Source organism: Dipodomys merriami, unplaced genomic scaffold (genome assembly GCF_024711535.1).
Source record: "Dipodomys merriami isolate MVZ:Mamm:240054 unplaced genomic scaffold, mDipMer1.0.p SCAF_1, whole genome shotgun sequence".
In the NCBI taxonomy this organism is placed as follows: domain Eukaryota; kingdom Metazoa; phylum Chordata; class Mammalia; order Rodentia; family Heteromyidae; genus Dipodomys; species Dipodomys merriami.
In genome coordinates this window covers 140,303,681-140,326,905 of record NW_027202270.1, presented here as the reverse complement: position 1 = coordinate 140,326,905, position 23,225 = coordinate 140,303,681, and the positions used below count along the sequence as shown (strand labels likewise).

The following is a 23,225-nucleotide window of genomic DNA, read 5'->3' as shown; positions in this document are numbered from 1 at the left end:
GAACTCTGGGGCCTGGGCGCTGTCCCTCAGCTCTTCAGCTCAAGGCTAGCGCTCTACCACTTGAGCCACAGTGCCACTTCTGGCTTTTTTCTTTTTGCTTATGTGGTGCTGAGGAATCGAACTCAGGGCCTCAGGCATGCAAGGCAAGCGCTGTACCACTGAGCCACCTTCCCAGCCCATGGATATAAGTTTTTAATGCGGTCAGGATACCATTTCAAAAAATGTTATTATTTGAGAGAGTTGACATACCTACTAGATATGCAGCCAGCAACTAACTTAACTTGCAAGGTTACTGGTTTAAAAGTACTAATCCCAGCCAGGCATTGGTGGCTCACTGAGATAGGAGAATAGAGGTTTGAAGTCAGCCCAGCCAGGAAAACCTGTGAGGCTCTTTCTCTCCAAGTCACCACCAAAAACCCAGAAGTGAAGTGGTGGTTCAAGTGATAGACTGCTAACCTTGAGCAAAAAGAAAGAAAGAAAGAAAGAAAGCTCAGGAACAGCCCTGAGTTCAAACCCCTTAGAATTTGTTTTTCAGTAAACTCAAATTAGTATAAAAGTGGAGCTACCCTGAGTGTTACTAATTTTAGATAACTCCATGTTGGATTTAGAAATACATGTTTCCGCCGGGCGCTGGTGGCTCACGCCTGTAATCCTAGCTACTCAGGAGGCTGAGATCTGAGGATCGTGGTTCAAAGCCAGCCCGGGCAGGAGAGACCGTGAGACTCCTATCTCCAATAAAACCACCAGAAAACCGGAAGTGGTGCTGTAGCTCAAGTGGGAGAGCGCTCGCCTTGAGCTGAAGAGCTGAGGGACAGCGCCCAGGCCCAGAGTTCAAGCCCCACGACCGACAAAAAAAAAAAAAAAAAAAAAAAAAGAAATACATGTTTCCTTTTGTGTGTCAAAAATACTCATTTTTGCCAGGTGCTGGTGGCTCATGCCTGTAATCATATCTACTCCAGAAACTGAGATCCGAGGATCACAGTTCCAAGCCAGCCTGAGCAGCAAAGTGCATGAGAATATCTCCAACTAACAACCACCAAACAAAAGCCTGACGTGGAACTGTGGCTCAAGTAGGCCAGCCTTGAGTAAAAATTCTGAGGGACAACACTTCAGCTTTAAGTGCAAGCCTCACTACTGGCACACACACAAAATTTGTTTTGAAGAGCTTTATATCCATGTTTTGCAATTTGCAGTCTGATAGTACTACATAGTTTTCTTACATAATCAATCCATAAAGAATTTAACACAATAATTTAAAGATTTATAGGTTTAGGTATTGTTATGCCAATTATTCTTATTAAAGATCATTAAAGAGCTAGCAGAAGCCGGGCGCTGGTGGCTCACGTCTGTAATCCTAGCTACTCAGGAGGCTGAGATCTGAGGATCGCGGTTCAAAGCCAGCCCGGGCAGAAATCCATGAAACTCTTATCTCCAATAAACCACTAGAAAACCGGAAGTGACGTTGTAGCTTCAGCGGTAGAGCACTTGCCTTGAGCTGAAGAGCACAGGGACAGCGCCCAAGCCCAGAGTTCAAGCCCCATGACCGACCAAAAAAAAAAAAAAAAGCTAGCAGATCTTTTAAGCCCAAATTATAATTTTGTGTGTATGCATGTGTGTGTGTGTGTGTGTGCGTGCGCGCACGCATGTGTGCGCATGCGTGTGTGCGCACACGTGCGCATATGTCCCTTTGTGTGCGTGAATGTTCACTCATGTTCATGTGCATACACGCCTACTGATACTGAGGCTGGATCTCAGGGTCTTGTGCTCTTGCCTGGCTTTTTCCACCCAAGGCAGGTATTGTGTCACTGGAGCTCTGTACTTCTGGCTTTTTTTGGCAGTCAGTCAGTAGTTAATTTGGTAGTTAATTTATCTGCCCTTGGCTTGGCTTTGACCCACAATCCTCAGATCGCAGCCTCTTGAGTAGCTAGGATTACAGTCATGAATCACCAGTGTACAGCTATTTTAAAAAACAGTTTGAACCATTTAGCAAAATTCACTGGACCCTTGATGAATAAGCCATCAATGCCTAACTTAAATTACACAGATTCTAAATGCAAGAGTACAAACGTTATAAAGCACAGCTTTCTTGCTTGCTTCTTTCTTTCCTTCCTTTCTCCCTTTGTCCCTCTCTCCTTTTCTCCCCCTCCCTCTCTCTCTCTTTCTTTCTCTCTTTCTTTCTTCCTTCCTTTCTTTCTTTCCTTCTTTCTTTCTTTCTTTGTCTCTGTCTCTCTCTCCCTTCCTTTCCCTTCCCTTCCCTTCCCTTAGATGCCAGCTAAGCAAAAGCTAGATCACTGAGCTACATTCCTAATCCATAGCTTATTATTTTTTTTTAATAGTACTGGGCTTTGAGCTCATGGTGTCATGCTTCCTAGGCAGGAGCCCTACCACTTGATCCATATCTCCAGTCCTCCTTGTTTTAGTTGTTTTCAGATTTTTATTGTTGTTGTTTCAGGAGAAGTGATGGAAACGTTTATTAAAAATGAAATCTGACAGAGAAAGAAAGTATTTGGCATAGAGAAGCCATGGGAAGATGGCAATGTAGCTCATGTCTGCCACCTTGGGTTGTCTTCTGCCATCCTGTTTTCCTTGGAGAGCTTGGTCTTGGGTTAAACAATGAGAATTAAAGGCTTTCCGATTGGTAGACCTCCTTTCTGTGTTCTGTAAGGTTGTGATGCCAAAGATTTACTGCCTGTCCTTATGTCCTCATTCTTTTGTCCTTTTTTTTCCTCATTTTTTTGTAGCTCCCTGCCCCCATATCCTTGGTCCCATCAGTTCTGGTGTATCAGCATATCCTGCTATCAGCAAGCTATATAGGCCTGCTTATCCCAGATTGGCTGCTTTTCTACTAACTTCTGTCATTTTTACCTCCTCTGAAGAGGCAACCCTAACTGCTGTTAGAGAAAAGGAACAACAACAAAGGACCAGCTGCTTTTCCTACTTCCTGCTGATTCTGGGGTATTGGTGGGGAAGCAGTCAGTCTAGAGATCCTTCGCGTTGGGCTAGTCTGAAGGACCTCTAAAGTCAGGGGACAGGTCCATGTGTGGGAGAGTTTTGCCCTCACCTATTTATAGCTAGGATGAGGCATGAACCACCATCTCTGGATACTAGGAGGGAATCTCATTAATTTTTGCCCATGCTGGCCTCAAACCACAATTCCTGGTCTCCACCTTTGGAGTAGCTGGAATTATAGACGTGAATCATTGCATCTAGCCCCATAGCTGGCTTTTAATTGGCGCCATTGGGGAGCAGTTACTCTGATTCTTCAAACGAAAGTCTAAAGTGTTGAAATCAGGTGACTGTAGAAGAGGCAGAATGTGAACAGGTGACAGGTCTCAGTACCCCTGGTTCCCTGGTCTTCCTGACTCCAAAATGTCTTAAGACATTTACATAAAAGTTAACAAGTCTGTTTTCTGTGGCCAAGATAAAAAAGTAAATTACATTCATGGATATTTTGTGATCTAAGTTCCAGTGAGTACTACCTACTCAGAATTTCTAGAAAAATGATAGTAGGAATGTATAAATCGAATAGGCATTTTCTCATCTCAGTTTGTGTTTAAATCATTGTGGGATCTGCTTTTATCTTTGTGAAAATCTGCCTCCAAAAGCAAATGATGCCCAAAAAGTAAGGCAAAAGTTAATATTCTTAATTGAAGTGATAAATGAAAATTTGAGCTTTGTCAGCATGCTTTTAGTGTTAGGTGTTGGTGTGGGAAAAGTCAGTCAAGTATCCTTGGCACAGAACCTTGCATCCTGAGCATTTCCCCAACCTTGGTCTCCTTGGAAACATACCCACATATACCAAGGGTGTACTGAAATTACTGTTTATGTACATCACTTATATGTGTGACATACTCTTTAAGATCCTTAATAAGCCCGATTATTCAGGCCAGGGTTGCATTTATATTGGGAGAATCTGAGACTCAGAAAAGACTGCCATTTTATTTTATTTGATGCAAACAAATGGATATTCAATGTTAGGATCTCTGTGTGCCACAGTGCCGACACATTTGTTTTCATGTTTTTACTGTTTGTGCTTTTGTCCTGCATAGACTCTGAAAGGCAGCTGTTAAACTGGAGGGTCCAAGAAGTAACTTCTCTTTCTTTCTCTAACTCTTGGGAGCCTAAGGAAGTGAGAGAGATAGCATCTAATACTTAGCATCACTATAAACATTGTTCATGCATTTAAAAAATGTGTAAAAAATATTATCACAGTTGCATGTTCAATGATCTAGTTCTAGATTTCAAATATACAATTATCTTGTATTTACCATATTCTTAAGCTTACAAAACTACATTTTCCTCTAGAACTTTGTTTTTGTTCATTGATCTATACTGTGCATTTCATATTTTAATGTTTTTAATTTAAGTTTAGTATATTATTTGTTTATTTTATTTTAATTGTATTATATATCATAGTATATAGTATATTATCTTAGTATAATAGTTTAACATGAATGCTTACCACAATGAGACTATATTGCTCAGTGTAATGAAATAAGAAATGCAGATAATCTTGTTCATTGAAATATTTTACCTTCTTATAAAATCTGTCTGAAATTCATGTGACGTGAAACCTTGAGCAACAAGGTTTTTTCTCTTTCTTTCTTTCCTTCCTTCTTTCTTCCTTCCTTCCTTCCTTTCTTTCTTCCTTTCTTTCTTCCTTTCTTTCTTTTTCTCTTTTCTGGGGATTATCCCTGAGCTCTTTTGCTTAAGGTTAGCGCCCTACCACTTTGAGCCACAGCTCTACTTCTGGTTTTCTGGTGGTTAATTAGAGATAAGGATCTTCATGGAGGACTTTCCTTCCCAGGCTGGCTCTGAACCATGATCAGCTTCCTGAGTAGCTAGGATTACAGGTGTGAGCCACCATACCGGGCTGATTTTTTTTTTTAATCTTAGAAAAAATTAGAAAAAGGATACTGATTATACTACATTATAAATTTTTTCCTTATGGCTGTGTCCCAAGAATTTGAAGCTGGATGTTGGTGGTTTATTCCTGTAATCCTAGCTACTCAGAAGGTTGAGATGCCTAGTATTGCAGTTTAAAGCCAGTCCAGGCTGACAAGTCATGAGATTTCATCTCCAAATAATCAGCAGAAGGCAGAGCTGGAGGTATGGTTCAAACAGCCAAACAAGCAGAGCAAGTGTGGTATCTGGATTCAAACCCAGCACCAGAAAAAAAGAGGGGAAAAATACTTGTTTGAAGTAACATACACAGAGTTTGTTGATTGGCTCTGTTTCTAAGCACAAATTAACAGCATGACATCAATATAGGCCCAGGCCCTGTTGTATCTTCTCTTAACCACATCCTTTTTGTGTGGGACCAGAAATGTTGCAGTTTTAAAATTTTTTAATTTTTGGAATATTTGTATGTAAAATCTTTGGAGAATAGGATCCAAGTCTAAACATAAAATTCATTTATGTTTCATGTATACCTGAGCACATGGCCTGAAAATCTTTTTATAAAATATTTTTAATGTGCCTGAGTTTTGACTGTCTTCATGTGAGGTTATGGAATTTTACACCGGTGGAATTATGTTGGCCTTCAAAAAGTTTCAGATTTTGGAGCATTTGTAAAAAATGTTATTATTATACAGATGACATACAAACCAGTTTCAGTTACATAAGTCAGTTAATGTGTATATTTCTTTTTGAGCAACGTCACCCCTTCCCTCACTCTCTCCTGATTTTTCCTTCCCGTCTCCATCTACAAGTTGTATAGTTCATTTTCAACATAATGTCTAGTGAGTACCACTGCTGCATTTATTCACCCTTTGTCCCTCCACATCTGAGCGTTCCCTTTACCCACCCAAAAACAAACAAACAAGACATAAAAGAAAACAAAGACAACAACAAAGAAAAATCTTTTCCATTCCCTAGAGTTCATTTCAATAAATATTATTTTATATGATCAGAGCACATAGATAGATAGGCATAATGTGTTTGTGTTCCTCCCCGAAGAGTGAATGCCTAGAGTCTTGTCTCTGAGTATTTTAGATCTAGCTTCCACATATGAGAGAAAATATGAACCTTTTATCTATGAGCTTGGCTTACCTTACTTAACATAATTTATTCCAGGTCCATCCTCTGGAGCATTTTTGTTGGTGGTGGTGGTCATAGAGCTTGAACTCAGGGTCTGGGTGCTGTCCCTCAGCTCCTTTGCTTAAGGCTACCTTCTACCACTTTGGTACATCACTCCATTTCTGGTTTTTGAGTGGTTAATTGGAGATTAAGTCTCAAAGGGACTTTTCTGCCCCAGCTGGCTGTGAGCCTCAGATCTCAGCCTCCTGAGTAGCTAGGATTACAGGCAGGAGCCACCAGAGCCTGGCTCATTGGAGCATTTTTTGTTTTCAGATTTTTTGATTAGGGATGCTCAACCTGTGTACATGCTAGTATTTCTCTTCGTTGAACTTTTTTTCTGCTTTCTAATTCTTTAGCCAAGAAAAGAGATTTGGTGTTGTTCATTGTTGTTTTCCTTACTGCTCATTTTAATATTAAATTTTTGCTTTGGCTTAAAATAATTTGTTGCTTTTCTTTTCTCCCTGATAACTTTATTGGTTGTTTTGTATAGATTATTTTGAACAGTTTGTCCCAGGCTGTTCTAAAGAGAAGGAAGTTGTAAACTACTTTTTGTAATGATTAAATCTTTAAGAGAATCCATTAAAAAGAAATTTAACATTGGATGAAGCAGATCATGAGTTTTTCTTCAATTTTTAAAAATTTTATATAGTTTACATTTTTATTTAATTACAAGTTTACTTATCTCCTTTGCTTCCTCTTTCCCAAAATCTCATCTTCAGCTCATGAATAACTATCCCTTAGGTGGTTACTTTTCTGTTGAGTCACTCACATTTAACTTCCTTCTTTTATGAGAGGTGACAGAGTGCCTTTGGTTTGTTTTTGTTTTGTTTTTAGCAAATAGAATGCATCATGGTTGTATGCTTAACTGATTTTCTCTGAAAAAAATTTATGTAACTTTGCCAGGTGATACAGATCGGACACAAATTGAGCCTAGTTTGTACCGTGCATCTGTATTTAAAGGTAAGATTTTTTTTTTTTTAACCTTGAGAATTTTTGAACTTGAAGCTGTTCAAACCTTTTCTTTTCCTTGTGATTTCTTTTTTTTTCTTTTCATCTGCACAATAAAAATAATGATTTTCATTTTTTTAGAAGAACTTTCAAATTTTCTGAAATGTATATAAGTTCGCCGAGGTTTGGGACCTCCTTCATGGACCAAAAACTCAGCTCTCCAAAAGGCATAAGTGAGGGACAGCAGAAAAAAAAAAAAACAAAAAATATCTTTTCCTTTGGGCAGTTTATAAAATGTTGAATTAGAAGGCTGCAGGTGTCGTATTCAGAGCACTGAAGACAGTACTGGAGATAATTCTATCTAAGAGAAGCTATTTGTTGGGACAGGATAGTGTTTAAACTTTGAAGTCAGTTTTAAACAAAGTGAAGCAGCTGGAACCTGGCATAAGAAGAAACAAATCTTCCACATTAACTATTGCTCTTTTTTAAGGAAAAAGAATTGGAGTTGTTTTTACAGGTGCTGGTACATTTATTCCTCCTATAGGAACTACTTTTATTTTTTTCTTAAATTGTAAATTTTAAAATAAGCATTTGTCAACTCATCTGAAAAACAGAAGCAATAGCAACCTCAAAAAAAAAGTGCAATAGGATTTATGCATCTAAAACATGTTTTAGGATAAGACTGTTATAACATTTTAAAACACCCTTTTAAACATGAAAGAAAAAAAAATATTTAACTGAGATGATGGAAAGCAGAGTCAAATAAAACATTACCCACCATACTTAACCTCACAGTGACCAGGCACCTTCTTCATTGGGACCTGTAGTATTTGTTCTCAATTGTTGATAGGATGTTGCGAAATCTGCAGGCTGCCTTAAGTATGTGAGGAGAACTGAATCCAGCAGGGGAGTTTAGCAGCTTGCTTACATAAGGAATTGAAGCAAGAGCGGATAAGATGAAGGTGGACAGGAAAAAATGCCTCGAGAACCCAATAAAACACAGCTGAAACACTAACTTCCACACACAGCTGGGAAGCAACTGCGCTGCAGTCAGTGTGACTGCAACCAAGCTGTTAGCAAGAAGAACCATAGACTTTCTAGAAAGAAGCAGTTTATTTGACTCCACACTCATTTCAATGCCCAGAATGGGTCCAGCATCATACCACAGCTCTGTAGACTAAAGCAGCAAATCAGATAGTTGCTGGTTAAATGGGGTATTTATTTAACAAGCAATAGACTACAAGGGAGTGTACTGCCGGTGCCCAGTAGGTGTTCCAAGACAAAGGCTATCAATCCCTGTCCAGACCAAAGAACTATACTGTCCAAAAGAAATGACACATGCATAAAGAAATAATTACTGTGCAATTTGGTAAGTGCTGCAATCAAGTTGCCTTTAGAAAATAAAGCATCTACAATTAATGAAAGAGGAACTGCTGGGAAAACAATGCAGAACATGATTTGCTTGCCCATGGGGCTTGGATGTTAGCCAATGATTCTTTTTGTTGTTGTTGTTGGTTGTGGGTCTTGAACTCTGGGCCTGGGTGCTGACCCTCAGCTCTTCAGCTCAAGGTGAGCACTCTACCACTTGAGCCGCAGTGCCACTTCTGGCTTTTTCTGTGTCTGTGATACTGAGGGCCTCATGCACACTAGGCAAGCACTCTACCACTGAGCCACCTTCCCAGCCCCAGTAGCCAATGATTCTTATAAGCTGGGGAGTCAGACCCCTTTAAGGCACTGAAAGCTGTGACCACCTATCTCCTTCCCAAACTGCCTACATGAAAATAATTCCTATAAAATTTCAGCGTATACATATATTTTTTTTCAGTCAGCTGTCCACCGACCCTGTGTTAAGATCCATCACATACTTGGTTTAATGATTATTACATGTGCCTACTTTCTTAATTGTAGTGCGTGTATGTGCATGCATGCATGTGTATATGTGTGTGTGTGTGATGTGTGTGTTGCCTGCCCTTGGGCTTGACCTTGGGACCTGGCTGCTCTCCCAGAGCTTTTTGCTCAAGGCTAATGCTCTACCACTTGAGCTACAGTTCTGCTTGTGGCTTTTCTTTTTTGGAGGGCAATAATTTAGTAGAGATAAGATTCTCACAGACTTTCCTGCCCTGGCTGGCTTCAAATGGTGAGCCTCAGATCTCAGATCTCAGCTTCCTGAGTAGCAAGGACTACAGGTGTGAGCCTATTGATGCCTGGCTTAATTGTATTTTAAATATACAGTTTATAAGAAACTACACATATGAAGACAACCAAGATGGCAGACATGGGCTAAACTGCCCTCTTCCCATGGGATGTTTATGCCACATGCTCCATCACCTTTACCTGGGGGGGAGGGGAGGGAGGGCAGGGGAAGAAAAGAAAGAAAAGAAACTACACATGGAAAAACCCAAACCAGGTACAATCAAAATTCATTCCACCATTGCCAGGCAATGGTGGCTTATACCTGTATTCCTAGCAAGTCTGGAGACTGAAATCTGAGGATTGTGGTATGAAGCCAGCCTAGACAGGAAAGTTCCTTGATATTCTTATCTCTAATTAATCACAGAAAAGGCTGGAAGTGGGACTGTGACTCAAGTGATGGAGCACTTGCCTTGAGCAAAAGGAGCTCAGGGACAGCACCCAGGCCCAGAGGAGTGGCAAAAAATTCATTCCACCAGCTAGTCATTTTGTAACACCACCATAAATTCCTATATATGACTTGTGCCACCTAGAGTCCCTTGGTTGGAATGAGAAGTTTGAGATGGAGCTACAGAGGAACCTTTTGCTTGTGTCCTGTAGCTTTAAAACAATACCTTGTTTGGGTCCCTCTCAGTTGCAAATAACAGAGATATAATAATGGAGACTCATTATTTAAAGAGTAGTCAGTCTAAAACCTGTTGAATTGTATTGTCTAAATCTGGAAAGCTTTTAGAAGTCTTATAGTTTAAAAATACATGTAAACAATACCTTTAGTAGATGTTAAAAATCTCATTACCTCTGTTACCCATGAGAGCAAAGAACAGAAAACGTGTCAGTTCTTACAATTTTATTTATTTATTTATTTAGTTTGTTGGTTGTGAAGCCTGAACTTGGCCTGGGCGCTGTCCCTCAGCTCTTCAGCTCAAGGCTAGTGCTCTACCACTTGAGCCACAGCACCACTTCCGGCTTTTTCTGTTTATGTGGTGCTGAGGAATCAAACCCTGGGCCTCATGCATGCAAGGCAAGCACTCTCCCACTGAGCCACCTTTCCAGCCCAATTTTCAATTTTTTTTTTTTGGGGGGGGGGTCTGGTCGTGGGGCCTGAACTCTGGGCCTGGGCGCTGTCCCTCAGCTCTTCAGCTCAAGGCTAGCGCTCTACCACTTGAGCCACAGTGCCACTTCCGGCTTTTTTCTTTTTGCTTATGTGGTGCTGAGGAATCGAACCCAGGGCCTCGTGCATGCAAGGCAAGGGCTCTACCACTGAGCCACCTTTCCAGCCGTAATTTTCAATATTTTTAAAGCAAAAGTTGTCTAATGTCTAAAAGTGTGTTACACACGTGTCTTAGGAAGTGTCAGTCATGTGGTTTGACTGTGGCATCTCCAGCTTAATACTTCCCTGGGTAAACCCAGGGAATGGAGGAACAATTTTTAGGTCAGAAAACAGCTGTTGAAACAATTACATCATAGAGTAATAACTTGACTGTGAAACTTTTAAAAGTCAAATTTTAAGAGCATCAAACTACATTTTATGTAAGTAGAAGATTTATATTTGCTTTAACGGTGGTTTATTAAAAATATGTCTTTTTCTTAAAAAGAAAAAAAGTCCTAAACTCTGACAAGCATAACACAATATGAATGTTACCCTTTTTGCCTGTTAACAATAATCAAAGTGATAGTTTTGCTTTTTTAAGGTTCCCTGTCTAAAAGATGCATTTTTTTAAAGTTCTAAATTTGTGCTTGTTTAATGAACACTTTTAAAAGTTACCTACGTGTGTAGTATAAAACACATTTAGGTAAGATGATGAAATTTAGTGATATAACTTGTTGATTAAAATAAGGCAAGGAAAAGGGTGACAGTTGTCCTAAAAGAAATGTACTCTTTACCTGATGACTTACATAACTGTAACCCTTTTGTACATCACCTTTATAATAACAAAAGTAAAATAAAATACAGTTAACTGCAGCTCAAAATAATAGCAAAACTATTTGGAGGCCTTCCAAAGTGCTCTTTTTTAAATTTTTTCTTAGTATATGTCAGTGAACTATTTCTGCCCCCTTCCCAAAGCTGAGTGTCTTTTAATTGTCCACCTGAAGGGGCCTTGCCTCTCTACGATAGCTCCTGGCCAGTTACATCCAGCCCTAGGTAAAGCACTATTTAATTCTTTTTTTTTTTTTTTTTTTTTCGGCCGTGGGGGTTGAACTCTGGGCCTGGGCGCTGTCCCTCAGCTCTTCAGCTCAAGGCGAGCGCTCTACCACTTGAGCTACAGCACCACTTCCGGTTTTCTGGTGGTTTATTGGAGATAGGAGTCTTACGGTCTCTCCTGCCCGGGCTGGCTTTGAACCGCGATCCTCAGATCTCAGCCTCCTGAGTAGCTAGGATTACAGGCGTGAGCCACCAGCGCCCGGCTATTTAATTCTTATAATAACCTCTGATGTTATTTTATAGATGAGAAACTGCTTTTCTAAAGCACCTGTCACATCCTAACATATGTCAGCTTTCTTGTTTGTTATCCTTGTCCTACACCCAACTAACATGTGAAGTCAGCGAGATGGAAGTCTTTGTTTTCTTCCATGCGGCAGTCTCCAGAGTCCAAAGTAATGCCTAGAATATGAAGTGATTCATCCAGTCTGCTACGTTCCAGGATCCATGCTCTTAGCCCTCTCACATTTTCCTCCACCCTGCAGAAGCCTTACACTGACAGGGTGGAATGTACCAGAGTGGACTGCAGACCTCATTTGTTCCCTAGCCCTCATCTGTCATAGTGACTTGTGCTTGAAACTTTGTCATTGTTTTTCCCCTTAGTTGTCCTGTCACTATGTTCCACTGCTTAAACGGAGCTTCCTTCAATTGCCTTTTACAACCAGAATTTGTATTGCAGGTAATTGAAGAATTTAGTATAGGGCAAAGATGGTGAGTTACAGAATCAGATCTACCAATTTCTTGTGTGACTCTACTTTTCTAAGTTTCTTCCCATTCATCTTTCTGCCACTCCACTTTGTTCCTTTATGTTCTTTATTCACTTTTCTTTGCCACGTTTCTATTCTCATTTTTTACTCATTGTGTTCTCATTCTATTTTTATTCCCTAGTGACTGCAGTTCCCATTACTCTAATTATTTTTTCCATGTAGATATCTGCACATTCTGTTTCTAAAATTGCCCTAACGTCTGAAATCTTTGAATTCAGTTGCCTGCTGGAAAGTCCATTGGTACATCTTGTCAAATAACATTCGTACTCATCAAAGAAATCAATTGTCCCAGTGTCTCCCCACCTCTGTACACTTCCCAAATAATTAGACTGTATTTCTGCTGGTAGAGTCTACCAAGTCTTCCATAGACTATTGCCACAGATCCTTGTCCTCCCTTCCTTATTTTCTATAGAACTGTTAAGGTCCCACCTCCACTTGCAGCTTTTTGCTAGTTGATTAGAGATATGAATCTCACCAATTTGTCTGTCTAGGCTGGCTTCAACCATGACCCTCATATTTCAGCCTCCTGAGTAGCTAGGATTATAGGTGTGTGTCACCAGCTTTACATTTGCTCAGATTATTCTTCTGTTCAAAATCTTTTGTGATTCCCCATTATGCATGAGATTTGTTCCTGATCATCTTTAGAGCCTCATCTGTCATCATTCCTTCAGTCTGTATTTTGAGGCTTTTGTTGTTTTGTTTCCACTTGTGGTGCTGAGGATAAAACCCAGGGTCTTGTGCATACTAGGCAAGTGCTCTACCACTGAACTATATCTTACCTTTTTCTGGTTTAGCTATCAGAGTACTGAAAGCTGTGTGTGTATGTGCACGGGCGCACTGGTCATGGGGCTTGAACTAAGGAATGAGCACTGTCCCTGAGCATTTTTGCTCAAGGCAGCTCTTGATCTCTTGAGTCACAGCTCCACTTCCAGCTTTATTTTATGGTGATTAATTGGAGATGAGTCTCACAGACTTTGCTGACTGGGCTGTCTTCTGAGATCCTTAAGAGTTCCTAACAGCTAGAATTACAGCATCAGCTCAGTTCTGATGTTGTAAGGTAAATCATCCCAGAAGCCACATTTTAAAATATAGAATATTGGAGTCTTTCTTATACAGTTAACGGGCTGCAAGCCGCCAGTTGTTACAAAGGCCTGCAGCATGCAAATACACATAACACAGCTAGGAAACATGCTAAAGAGGAAAGAAATAAAAAATACCAACAAGCCAATTCAGCTCCAGTGGAGAGCTGAATTGGGACTCCATGATGACTGAAGATGAGCCAGGAGACAGGACACAGGACACCATCACAGAGACACATGTGGCATGAAGTCCTGGTGCTAGGCTGGTCTGGACCTAAATAGGTAGGCACAGGTGGCAGATCCTCAGCAAATTCCCAGTCCCAGGCACTAGACTGACAGATTTAGTAACCTATCAGCCAAGTGCCTGCCCCTGCCTCCAGGGGTCCTGGCATGCCCGTCACCTAGGAGACAGGTGATATGGGGGGCGGGGGTCCTTCCTCCAGCATAAAGACAAGATGCCAGACCCTACCATCCACCATGTGGCCAATATGGCACTGGCCAGACCTGACCTCCTTACTTCACTGAGAGCTCTGATTTCATCTTGTTTTCTTTTTCCTTATTGCCTTCTCAACATCTTTAAAGTCCCTGCTCAACTGCTACTTGCACCTAATTTAAACTAAGCATCCCTGTACTTGAGATGATGAGTCCTGAGAGTGAAGACTATTTCTTGACATCATCTGAGCTCCAAACCTATGGCTTCCATACGTACAGTGCTTAATGAATCAGCACATGATAGTCTTTGTTTGATTTTTATTGTTGTACTGAGGACTGAACTCAGGCCTAGTGCCTGCCTCCTAACCCCAGCATATACCTTTTTCAAGCCCACTTTTATTTTGATTACTTTGTCTGTTTCCCAGAATTATTGCGAGAGTCAAATAAGACGATGAGGGAAAAATCTTTACAAAACTTTGAATTGCTATACACATACAAGGCAATAATTGAAAGAAATAACTTTTCAATGACTGAATTTTGAATATCTTCCTTGTGACTTGTGATTTCTTAAAAATTAAAAAAAACAAAAAATGTAGGTATATAATAGAAAATAAAAGTACATATAAAGTTCTTTTTTTGATTATCAGCTATGGCTTTATTGATTGATTGAATTTATTGTAAATGTGATGAGCAGGGGAGATAGTTACATAAGTTATGAGTGCATTTCTTTTTAAACACTTAACCACTCCCTCCTTTTCTCCTGCTTACAGCTATGGCTTTTATTTAAGGGTAATTGAGGAGGCAATAAAGTTCTTTTATGAAATTAGAAGTCAAAAGAATTTGACATTTTGGCAGATAAGTACCTTAAGGAGCAACATTTTTCTTTGGGATGTTAGGGGAAAAAATAACATTATAATTGAAAGAAAGGAACTGGTGCCAGTAGCTCACACCTGTAATCCTAACACACACACACACATACACACACACACACACACACACACACATGTGCGCGCGCACACACACGTGCACGCGCGCGCACACACAATCACCGGGCTGTAAGTCAGCAAAGGACCCCAGACTCCGAGGTCACTTCCTCATCTGCCAAGATCACTTCCTGAACTGCCCTGGCCATGCCTCCTTTGGACATTGAGAGGTTCTCAGGCTCTGAAATCACTTCCACATCCACTGTGGTCATACCTCCCCACCTTTCCCTATATAATCCCTCTCAACCACAAGGTCCCGCTCCTCTCTCTCTTATTCTCTTTTCTCTTCCAGCTCTGCATGCCTCCGTCTTGTGTGAGCTGACAGTTTGCCCTCCCCCCAATAAATTCTTTTCTGCCTACACCACATGGGCAGGCTCCTTTTGGCAAACCTAACATCTGATGCCAAAACCCAGGAGGGGATAGTGTCAGGAGTTGCTATATCCCTTCCTCTTCTCTCTCCCTGAGGGTCAATTTGCCTTCTGGCCGCCCCTCCTCAGACCCAAACTGCCAAAAGCTTAAGGAACCCCACCTCAGACTTGTCTCCTTTAATATTGCTGGCTATGCATCCACCACACTGTTCCTCTTTATGTCTTCTTGTCTTGTGAGTAACTTCTGTCTACAGGCCCTCCGTTCCTCTTTTTTGTTTTTGATGTACCACATCAGAGGGACCCCCTACACCTTTTTGGCCAGTCTATTCTCATTGGGGGGATGCCTGAATTGAGAATTTGACTCTGCATCCTTACAGGCCCCCTTCTATGTCCTTGCTGTGACCCCCTTCTACATCCTTATCAGACTCCCACATCCTCATCAGACTACATAAAGCCTCAATGCCCCTACTCCTTGGCTTGTGCTCTGGAGATTGTGGTGCAGGCTGGGTCCCAGGGATCCCCCTCTAAGGGTTCCCTTTTGAAGGCTAGCTCTCCTGGGCTTGAATTCTCTTAGCTAAAACACTCTCTCTCTCTCTCTCTCTCTCTCTCTCTCTCTCTCTCTCTCTCTCTCTCTCCTTTTCTCCTCCCTTCCCCCCCTCTCCCCTCTCACAGTGAGAGAGAACCTATACTGTGGGGAAAAAAGTAGTCTTTTCTATCAAACTAAAGTACTTCTGTTTTTGGGCTGGGAAGGTGGCTCAGTGGTAGAGCACTTGCCTTGCATGCTCGAGGCCCTGGGTTCGATTCCTCAGCACCACATAAGCAAAAAGAAAAAAGCCTTTAGTGGCACTGTGGCTCAAGTGGTAGAGCGCTAGCCTTGAGCTGAAGAGCTGAAGGACAGTGCCCAGGCCCAGAGTTCAGGCCCCACAACCGGACCCAAAAAAAAAAATAATAAAATAAAGTACTTCTGTTTTTTTGTTTTGTTTTGTTTTTGCCAGTTGTGGGGCTTGAACTCAGAGCCTGGGCACTGTCCCTGAGCTGCTTTTGCTCGAGGCTAACACTCTACCACTTAAGCCACAGCTCCACTTCCAGCATTTTCTGCTTATGTGGTACGGGGGAATTGAACACAGGGCTTCATGCATGCTAGGCAAGCACTCTATCACTAAGCCACATTCCCAGTGGCATTGATATTTCCTGAAATTATTTGCTTTTTGACTTTAATTGTAACCAGAAGCAGTGCTGCTTGTGGCCAGCAGACAAAGTTAAAAAATGGGTGGATGTTACAAAGGATTATTACATTGCATTAAAGAGGTGCTTAAGAGGTTTTCTAAAGGTTATTTTAAATGTAAATAAAAAACGAAGTGTAAAGCAAAAAGATGAAGGGGGTTGGAGGGGCTGTTCTCCTATGCAGACATAACACTCAGGAGGCTGAGATCTGAGGATCATAGTTCAAAGTGAGCCTGAGCTGAAAAGTCCCTGTGAGACTCTTATCCTCAATTAACCAGAAAACTGGAAGTGGCGCTCTGGCTTAAAGTGGTAGGGTGCTAGCCTTGAACAAAAGAGCTAAGGGACAATGCCCAAGCCCTGAATCCAACCCCATAACCAACTAAAAAATAAAAAAAGAATTGAATGAATGGAATGTTAATTTGGTGTAGGATTTAGTCATAATTGTGTGCTTTTTATTATCAAAGTTCTGATGATGGATGTTTCCTTTGATTATTTTTGTACCCCCATATCATGGATCTGTAAAATATAAGACTTTCAATAATGTTTATGTCTATAAAAACTTTTAGTGTAGTTTTTAGCGTTTTTTCCACTGAAAGCCTTCACTGTATCACTTGAGCCATACCTTTACTTCCACTATTAGTGTTTGTAGTTTCTGATATTACTAAGTAATGTGAAATCTTATCTTTTTTCTTTTCTGTCTTTTTCTTTTGAAAAACAAAATTGATACAAATAACAAAGGAATGGTATAATGTTTAAAATAATCTTTGTCAGACTTCCTAATATGAAAGGAATTTTCTGTTTATAAGTATCTTGATCATTTTAGACAGCTGTGATTGAGTCATCATTGAAATCTTCAAAACAATCTGCTTTTACTGTGGCCCCTATAAAAACTGAATGGAAAGTTCCCTTTTATTATTGTGGAAATGACATGAAAAACATAAAGGAATTTTAGAAAGATTACTGTAATGCAGAAATAGTTTTAAGATTGATAAAGTTCAGTTGTTTTTTAGCTGTTTCTTATTGTCTGTGGTCAATACAGGAAACTTAAAATGAGAATTTTTATACTTTTAAATAATACAAAGTTGACATTCTTTGTATTCTTAGGTAATGTTCTGTAAGCTTAGAGGAGTGACTTCAGGGATAGGCAGGGTTTTTAAATATATATATATATATACATTCTTCATTCGAACTGTCACTTCTCTGCCTACCCTCCTCTCTGAAATAGCTAGTATATTATTTTCATTCCTCGGGATGGATTTTTTTCCCAGTATTTAATTAAATGTAAAGATACCAAAGAAAAACCTATGTTTCAGAAAATGCTTTCTAAGTCATATGTCAGTATTTAAATGACCATTTCAATGCTTTTCAATACTTTTCTCCTTTAACATAACCTTCCTTACATAACTGCTGTAAATTACTAGGGTGTCTATCATTCTTATGTGCTGAGTAGTGAGAATTACTAATGACATACTCCTGAGTTTCTTTCTAGTTAAGAGGAAAAGCCAATTTCTTTGGCAGCCTTTGACTTCCAGTGCTTCCTTCACTCACACATCCCCAGAGCCTTTGTATACTAGTTGCTCTACCTGCCACTGAGCTATACCCCACTTTTTTGTTTTGGTGTAGCAAAGTCTCTCTGTGTAGCCCGGAATGTCCTCAAACTGAAATCCTCCTGTCTCAGACTTCTGAGTGCTGGAATTATAGGCATATCCCACCATGCCAGCCTTCAAATGCTTTTTTTTAACAGGGCTCATACCTTATTTCCTTAAAAAATAAAAAATAAAATAAAAAGTTTTTCCTATAACAGCAAATTCTTACTTTGCTTAATGGTAACTAGTGATAGTAGCAGCTATGACAAGCATAGCTAATTGGTTTTTTCTGTTGTTGTTTTTTTTTTGGGGGGGGTGGGTCGTGGGGCTTGAACTCTGGGCTTGGGCGTTGTCCCTCAGCTCTTCAGCTCAAGGTGAGCGCTCTACTGCTTGAGCCACAGAGCCACTTCCGGTTTTCTAGAGGTTTATTGGAGATGAGTCTCACGGACTTTTCCTTGCCCAGGCTGGCTTTGAACCGAGATCCTCAGATCTCAGCCTCCTGAGTAGATAGGATAACAGGCGTGAGCCACCGGCACCTGGCTCACTAGTTTTGTTTTTTTATTTTTTGCTTTTGTTTTGTCTGTCATGGGGCTTGAACTCTGGGCCTGAGTACTGTCCTTCAGCTCTTCAGCTCAAGGAGAGTGCTCTGTCACTTGAGCCACAGTGCCACTTCTGGTTTTCTGGTGGTTAATTAGAGATAAAAGTTTCATGGGCTGGCTTTGAAGCACAATCCTTAGATCTCAGCTTCCTGAGTAGCTAGGATTACAGGCGTGAGCCACCAGTGCCCAGTGCATGGCTAGTTTTTGAGCACATACCAAATGCTAATTTCTGTTAGCTTTTAAAAAAAAAATCAATATTATTTCTTATTCTCTGAAAAGCAGGATACTGTTATCCCACTTAACACAGAAAGGAAATAAATTCTTGGTTACTTAAATATTTTTTATTTTTCTATCATTGTACTGGGGACTAAGTCCAGGGCCTCATGCATGAAAGGTGAGATTTGAATAGTAAAATAACTTTCTCAAAGCCAGACAGCCAGTAAGAGATGAACTCTGGATTTCAGAGATTATGTTCTTAGCCCTACCTGATCTTATCTAACATTGGTCATTTGTACCACAACTATTAGCACTGTATATTTTTTAAATGATGTCTGTCACCCATTAGGAGTGAAGGTGGGAAGAGGGAAAGGGGTGATTTATCTGTCTGACAAATTCCAAACAACTTGAAGAAAGACATTCCCTCCTGCACATTCTTGCTTGGAGATGAGCCCTTGTATAATAGCATTAAGGCGGGGAGCATGCTGGTCCACTGATTGAGTTTCTCCTCTGTGCAGGTGGCGAGGTAGTACCACTCTTCACTTCACAAAGAGCACCTGCCAAGATGTCCGTGACGCTGCCCTCTGTGAATATGGAGAATGACTCTCAGTCTCTGTGCAGGGACACGGAGTCCTCTGAATCAGACACCTTCTGAGAGGAAGTGAGAGCCAGAACTGTGATCATGGATGCCTTTCACTTAAATCCATTTCTCAGACTATTTTGTGGTCTTTGAACACATTCAGGGAAGCCATTTCTAATTTTTCATCAAAATGAAAAGCATAATTTAGGTAATGTTTTTGAATAAAATAAATATAAATCATCATGATTCTGGCTGTGAGTTGGTTCTTAGAAGCCTGAGGTAGTGTGCATGGAGCAGTGGAAAGGGCATGACTTTTGATATCTAGGAATGTATTTTGCCAGTGCAATTATCTGTCTTATATACTCCAGAAATTAGATCGCTAATATTTTTATAACAGCAAATAATTGGAATTAATATAATACCTCTAAGGAATTCTTTTTTTTAAAAAAAGCACTAATTGTACGTGGTACAGCAGAATAATGTGTAGTATAAAAATTGATTTAAGACTGAATATACAGGCAGACGTGGCACATGCTTTCTTTTTTTTTTTTTTGTCGGTCGTGGGGCTTGAACTCTGGGCCTGGGCGCTGTCCCTCAGCTCTTCAGCTCAAGGCTAGAGCTCTACCACTTGAGCCACAGCGCCACTTGACGAGGCACATGCTTGTAGTCTGAGGAGATGGAAGTAAAAGGATCTGAATCTGAGTCTGAGTCTGGCCCAGGCAGAAGTATAGGACCCTATCTAAAAACAAACTAGGTGGCGCATGCCTGTAATCCTAGCTGTTCAGGAGATTGAGATCTAAGGGTCATGTTTAGGAGCCAGCTGTGGCAGGAAAATCTTTGAGACACTTATTTCTAATTACCTCCAAAAAGCTACAATGGCTTAAGTGGTAAACCACTAGCCTTGAGTGAAAAAGCTAAGGGACAGCCTCCAGGCCCAGTTTTCTCTCTCTCTCTCTCTCTCTCTCTCTCTCTCTCTCTCTCTCTCTCTCGCTCTCTCTCGCTCTCTCTCGCTCTCTCACTTTTGCGTGCACACACACACACACACACACACACACACACACACACAAACACACGTGGCTCAAGTTGAAGGCCCTGATTTAAAATCCTTATACCTCCAAAAACTAATATATGTTGAAAAGCATATGTTGTACTGTTAACTTGCAATTCAAAAAAAAAAAAAAAAAAAGCCATGTAAAAAGTAATGTGTGACGTATGCTGCTATTAGAATGAAGTGGAGTGAGCCCCAGATACATGGCTAAGTGATAGTTACTCGTAAATTTATACGCTAGAATCTATGAAGCATATGACTATTACATTTTCAAACATAAATACATATGACTAAAAAAAAGTAAAAGAACATGGTTTTGTAGTCAGACACATGAAGATGCTAATTTTGGTTTCAGTATCTACTTGTGCTATGATGGGCAAGTAAGTCTGTCCTTGTCAGATGTCTTCAATGACTGTTCTTCAGAATAAAAAGGTTAGTGATAATATGTTTGCCGAAGGCAATTAGTAGAGTAGGGTGACATGGAGGTTTGCCAAGCTCAGTGCTTGGTACCAAGTAAGTGCTGAGTAAATGGCATTATTATTATCTTGATATAGGTTTTTAGCATCATACATTGCAGGCTATGCACCAGAGAAAGCAGCATGCATTAATAAAATAATTTTCTCCCGGAAATAATAATATTTCCTGTCACCATTGACTTTCAAGTACATAGTATACTTAGTCATTCTTGATTTTGGGGGGCATTTTTGTAGGTTATTTAGTGGCTCTCAACTCACTAAATAACCTAGCTAAATGTTTTTAAAGTTTCCATAGAACCTCTGGGAACTCTAAAAAAAACATTAATACTTGGGCTACATACCAGGGATTCTAATTTAATTGATCTTGGGTGGGATCCAGGCAGTGGTATGAGAAATAAGAGACTTTTCAGGCAACTTTAGTGTGTCCTCAAGGATGAGAATTACTGAAGAACAGTTTGTATTTTTTTTTTTTTTTGTCTGTCGTGGGGCTTCAACTCTGGGCCTGGGCACTGTCCCTCAGCTTTTCAGCTCAAGGTAAACACTCTACCACTTGAGCCACAGCACCACTTCCCAGTTTGTAATTTCTTAAGCTTCCTGAACAGTCCATGGCCTACAGATCCGTGGCCTACAGACTTTTTCTTACCAAATATTTAAAAAAAAAACCTAAGGAAACTCAACAATATCAACCCTCCACATGTATTTCTGCTTATATCCTAGTCCCTCAAGCTTTTCTTGGGGATTTGATTACAGAATTCTTTAGGTTTCCCTCTAAACCTATTTTCTTTGCTTTTTTTCTGAAACACTTGAAAATAATTTCTTCTAGAAATAGTTTATTTTAATCTACTGAAAGAAGAATGCTTTTCTGGGGATCTTGATTTGTTTTTGATGTTCATTGACTGGGCTCCAGGGTGAATACTAGAGAGGCTGCCGAAGTGCTGCTCTGTTTAAACATTACTCCTCCTGTTCCTGGTTCTCAAAGCTTTTAGGAAAGATTTTAGCAAAATCTTACTGTGGCTAAAACCATTTCTTGTTTAAAGGTATTGGTAGTATTTTCCCCTTAACAACAGAAAAACTTATCTTTTCTACCTTTAATGGAAAAGACTCATTTTGATTTATTCTATTTCTTGTGCACTTGAGCATTGTTTGTTTGTTTTTAATTCTATCAGTATTTTGTTTTAGAGAATTATTCCTGTAAAGGTCACTTCCATATGTATTCTTCTGCCAACCATCAGAGATCCTCTTGGAATAATACTGTGTATATGAAAATAAGTTAAAGGACATTTTTTAGAATCTTATGTTTAATTTTATGGTGCTTAACTTCTGGAATAAGTTATTTATGAGATATGCTATTAAGAGGTCATTTCTATCCTGATGAATACTGATGAACAATAACATGAATTAACACCAGGGTGACATGTATTTCAATAGTCCTTTTAGCCAGGTGCTGGTGGCTCATGCCAGTGATTACTAGCTACTCAGGAGGCTGAGATTTGAGGATTAGTCTGAAGCCAGTCCTGGCTGGTTTCTTAACTACAATAAACTAATCCTAGCTGCTCAGGAGGCTGAGATTGGAAGATTGTGGTTCAAAGCCAGCTTATGCAGGAAAGTCTATGAGACTCTTGTCTCCAATTAACCACCAGAAAGCAAAAGTGGCACTGTGGCTCAAAGTGGTAGAGCACTAGCCTTGAGCAAAAAGAGCTCAGGGACAGTGCCAGGCCCTAATTTCAAGCCCCATGATCAGGACACACACACACACACACACACACACACACACACACACACACACACACACACACACACACACACACACACACACACACACACAATCATTTGGTTTAAAATAAGTTGTTTCTTTGTATACCTTAGAAGCATATTTCTGATGACTTAATTTTTTCTCTCATGATAAACATGTATTTCCCATCTCTTGTTTTCCCACAGAAAACACAATTGAACTCTTAGTTATAGTCCTGCCTGAGCTATATACATATGAGGTCCTGTCTTGAAACATACACACGAAACTGAAAATATTCTTCTAAAAAACTACTCAAGCATTTCGTGGTTCATGATGGACTGCTATCTATGTTCTCTTGTTAAAAGATTAGTATCTTTTAAAAGATGCAGTGAAGCCAGGCAGGGCCAGTGACTCACACCTGTAATCCTAGCTACTCAGGAAGCTGAGATCTGAGGATCATGATTTGAAGCCAGTCTTGGCATACAAATCCATGAGACTTTATCTCCAGTTAATCAGCACAAAGCCAGAGCTCTAGGTATGGATCAAGTGGTAGAATGCCAGCTGTGAGGGGGAAAAAAAAAAGTAAGAGCTTCAGGCCCTGAGTTCATGACCCCCCCAAAAAATCTTCAAGGTTACTAGAACAAATCCCAGTGATGGTCTTGATATCTATAGCAGGCCTAGTGCTAAACAGTTGATATGCTCTATACATAAAGAGTTGA

The 23,225-nt window shown here is 40.2% G+C and overlaps 1 protein-coding gene across 5 annotated transcripts in view; it reads left to right on the top strand.

Moving 5' to 3' along the window:
• Kiaa0586 (KIAA0586 ortholog) overlaps window positions 1–23,225 on the top strand; it is a 130,227-nt gene that overhangs the window by 85,403 nt on the left and 21,599 nt on the right. Inside the window, exons 30-31 of one of the 5 annotated variants that reach the window (XM_070032584.1) lie at window positions 6,982–7,038; window positions 19,189–19,508. The exons of 2 other annotated variants lie outside the window; for them this stretch is intronic. In XM_070032584.1, coding sequence (XP_069888685.1) covers window positions 6,982–7,038; window positions 19,189–19,325 — 194 coding nt within the window. In that variant the 3' untranslated portion in view covers window positions 19,326–19,508. Of the gene's footprint in view, window positions 1–6,981; window positions 7,039–19,188; window positions 19,510–23,225 lie in introns of those variants that run through there. 2 more of the 5 variants (XM_070032618.1, XM_070032592.1) reach the window with 2 other exon arrangements.